At 26.0% G+C, this 3,806-nt stretch overlaps 1 protein-coding gene across 1 annotated transcript; it reads right to left on the bottom strand.

Moving 5' to 3' along the window:
- Positions 1,237-2,911, bottom strand: LOC109343531 (CASP-like protein 1F2). Its single transcript, XM_019581877.1, has 3 exons — positions 2,603-2,911; positions 2,365-2,491; positions 1,237-1,655 (listed from the first exon to the last, which is right to left on the bottom strand). The coding sequence occupies exons 1-3, from the start codon at positions 2,896-2,898 to the stop codon at positions 1,419-1,421; spliced, it is 660 nt and encodes a 219-aa protein (XP_019437422.1). The 5' UTR covers positions 2,899-2,911; the 3' UTR covers positions 1,237-1,418.

Raw genomic sequence — 3,806 nt, 5'->3', positions numbered from 1 at the left:
CTGCTTAAATTTTTGCGGGCATTTGCGGGTGTGGACTAAACGGATCGGGCGGCCCGTTTGACCATCTCTAACTGTCAATACAAAATCTAATCATTGTTGTATATAAATTTTTACACAGTCAACGTATAGATATTACATTCCATTTTTTATATAAAATATCAAATCGACTATTACTTGGCATGTGTGTCAGATTATAAAGTTAAACATCAATCTTAAATTGCACCCGTTACATTTTTAGTTATTGTACAAATTACTTGTCCCTTTCTTACACATATATTATATTGACTATTTTTATAACAACTATAATTGTAATCTTTTAAACAAAAAATAATGATAAATGTAATTAATTTAAATAAAATATGGTATATGGTGTAAACAAATCCCAATAGTATATTAGGGATGACAATAGGCACGAGCGGGTGTGAGTAGTGCTTTCTCGTTTCCAAACCTGCAATATTTGCGGGTACTCGTGCACCTAACGGGTTTTTGCTAGTACCCAACGATTTTTTAGTTTTAATTATATATTTAATTATTTTGTAATAATCAATATGTAAAAATAATTATTACATGAGTATTACAAAGTAATTAAATATATAATTAAATTAATGGAATATAAATTTGCGGGTACCACGAGGATCATAAAACCTGTTTCCACTCATAAGCTTATTGTGGGTACTCATTGAAGATATTTTCATGGATACTTACAGGTCGGGTTTTTTTGTCATCCATATATTATACGAATCAATATTTTTCATTATTTTTTATTTGTAAAAAATAGTATATGAATGATTTAAATAACATATCTTTATAATTATTGATGCATTTTGTAATGAACCACAAATAATGAAGAGACATTAATTTTTATACTATTTGAATTTGTCTCCATAATATATCATAGTTTATTTAACACACTTATCACTTTTTTGTTTAAAATATCACATTTATTTCTTATACATTGGTAGTTAGTATAATATATGAATATAAATAAGGGTGATTTGTTTAGGTAAAAAAACGAAGTGATTGTAGTAATTTCACATATTATTTAATTTATCGTAAGTTCTTTTATAAACTGACGCAAATAAAGTTATAAAAAAGCTAATAATACATTAGCTAAGTTTATTACCCAAAATAAAAATAATAGTATCTAACAAACCTAAATTAGTATTTAATGGACACGAGAAGCCTCATAGTCCATAGATATTTTTTAAATAAAACGTTTGTCGAAACCGAGACATTAGCAAACATCATATATAATAATAATGATTTATAAATTAACTACTACTACTCCAACGGTGTCGTACACAGTATTCTAACATTACAATTAAACAACCATAGACAAAACTAAAAATTTCTGCAACAAATACATTACATATATATAATAATTGCTCATAAATTATAAATCCTTTTGATCTATGACTCTATTCAGATTCATTCTTAGAAGAAGATAACATGAAATTGTAGGCAATGAAAATTGTGAGTCCAAAATTGGAAAAGAAAGCCAAATATGAAAGTAAAAGAGAAACCATATTTGTTTTGCAAAACTTACCAACATGGTTACATATTGGTAACCATCCTACGTGTTTCTCTCCAAACTGTCCCACGTATCCAACGGCTGTTGCAGCTGCACAACCAGATATCAATAACACTGTCATGACCTGTAAAAATAAATGCCATAAATAAGACCTTTTTTAGTTTTACCCATACATCATTTATTTATTATTAGAGAAAAATATATGTACCGACATTTATCTAATTTTTATACATTATTATTCTTTCATCCACTATTATTATTTAATTATTATTAACTCTTGAAAAAGTAATCTAAATAAATAATAGAAATATTACATAAACTTTTATAATGATAATATATAAATATTACATTTTTATTACTAATGTATCTTTAAAACTTAACAAATGATTAATATTAAAATATAAATGATATACAATATCTTAACATTATAAAAAATCCTTATGTTATTGATATATAAATATAAAACTCCTTTTGATATTAAAATTAAATATATATCTTTCTTTACTTGACTAGTTTACTTTTTGTAAAATAAATAAAATTAGTTATAAAAATATTAAAAGACTAGTAATCAACATTTGAGATTTAAGGGACTACTTTGAACTTATTTTTAAAAAAATTTGAACTTATTTTTTAAAATATTTGAACTTATTTTTAAAAAAAATTGAACCCATTTTTCAATTTTCTAATGACAAAACTAATCAAAACAAAAACTTTGAGGGACGAAAATCATCAGTTTTATTCTGAAAAATGTCTCAGATCCAGTTTCTTTTTCAAATAAAAAGAAATAGTAGTCTTTTCCAGATATTAATGAAGAAGAGAAGGATTAAACTTACTATATCAAGAACAAATAGGAAGAAATAGTAGTCTTTTCGATGGGATACTTGTGATCTTAGCAAAAAGTTGATTATCAGTCTAAACACAGAGAACACACAGATTACACCATTTGCAGCAACCAAGAATCTGTGAAACAGAGAAAACAAGAGAAACAATGAATTTTTTTTATATATAAATAATATATGTATGGAATTAAAATCTGGGTTGGTGTTAAAATTGAGAAAAATTGAGTCTTACTTGAGGGATGATGAGAAATAAAAATGGGCTTCAAATGGAATTGTGAAGAGAACAATGATTTGGTTGTTAGTAACCATGACTGCAATTGAAGCTGCTGAAAACACAATGACTAAGATTCTGAGGATGTTTTGAACCATGAATAGAGATCTATGTTGTTGGTTTGAGATTTGTGTTAATGGAGTTCTTGAAGGTTTAACATCCACCATAAAAGAATCTTTTGCATCAGCCATATCGTAAGCTGTTTTGTCTAAGAGGAAAATTGGATAAGAGGTTAATAAGGGAAGAATATGACACATAATATGTGGAAGATAATTAGGTAATACTACAAAAACAGTTGAGTTATTATTTGTTATAAAAACAAGTTAGACTATCTACTAGAAGTTTAGTAAATTGGTCTATATGATAGATCAAGTTAGGATAGACATTAGTAATAAATATAATAGAATTTGAGTTTCAAAAAATTTATTAAACCTAAATAATAGATCAGACACAAATTTATTGAAGAGAGTATTAAAACTAATAGGTCGACCTATATAATTTTATTATAAAATTATATTAATTATTTTATATAATAGATGAAATAAGTGCAAAATATATAAATCTTATTTGGAATTTGGGAGATTAGATTTTTCAATTAAGATTAGTCTATTAACTTATTTAAAAGTAGATTTAATAGCTCGTTTAAAGGTCTATTTGCCTATTAAATAAACAAACAAGTATGACTTATGTTACAATATTTTAAATAGGGCATACTTTATCTTAAGCCAATCCATTTAAATTATACATGATTTGATTTGTTTTCACCCTTATAATAATAAGACAACTTTGCACAACATTTTAAATAATTTATATTTACTTATAAATGAAATATTAAAAATAGAACAACAGCCAATCCTTATAGGTAAAGTGGGCTAATGCATCAAATGATGCTATAATTTGATAGGAAATATTAGATTTTGAGTGTCCTGTAATTCGGAGGATAGGCAACCAATGTAAGAACAGTTATTAGAGGTACACTTTAAGAATAAAATGTTGTACCAAAACCAAGCCCAAAAAATAATATGTATTAGTGATGCTTTCATTATGTAATAAGTTTAATGAATGCCTACCTATTTCCTTACATTAACCTCTATGGTATAAGGAAGAGTTTAGGATCGTCCTAGGATAAGTCCTACACATTAAGTGCATTTGTGATTGTTTTAGG

The sequence above is a fragment of the Lupinus angustifolius genome, chromosome LG03 (assembly GCF_001865875.1).
Source record: "Lupinus angustifolius cultivar Tanjil chromosome LG03, LupAngTanjil_v1.0, whole genome shotgun sequence".
In the NCBI taxonomy this organism is placed as follows: domain Eukaryota; kingdom Viridiplantae; phylum Streptophyta; class Magnoliopsida; order Fabales; family Fabaceae; genus Lupinus; species Lupinus angustifolius.
Note: the sequence above shows the minus strand (reverse complement) of the source record. Positions and strands in the feature narration are given on the sequence as shown.

Bases quoted from the DNA above. Each gene is read 5' to 3' on its own strand.
- LOC109343531 (XM_019581877.1), bottom strand. From the start codon at position 2,898: ATGTGTCATATTCTTCCCTTATTAACCTCTTATCCAATTTTCCTCTTA. The intron at 2,492-2,602 runs GTAAGACTCAAT...TCTGTTTCACAG, and splicing joins TATTTCTCATCATCCCTCAA to ATTCTTGGTTGCTGCAAATG. The intron at 1,656-2,364 runs GTAAGTTTAATC...TTATTTTTACAG, and splicing joins TCCTATTTGTTCTTGATATA to GTCATGACAGTGTTATTGAT.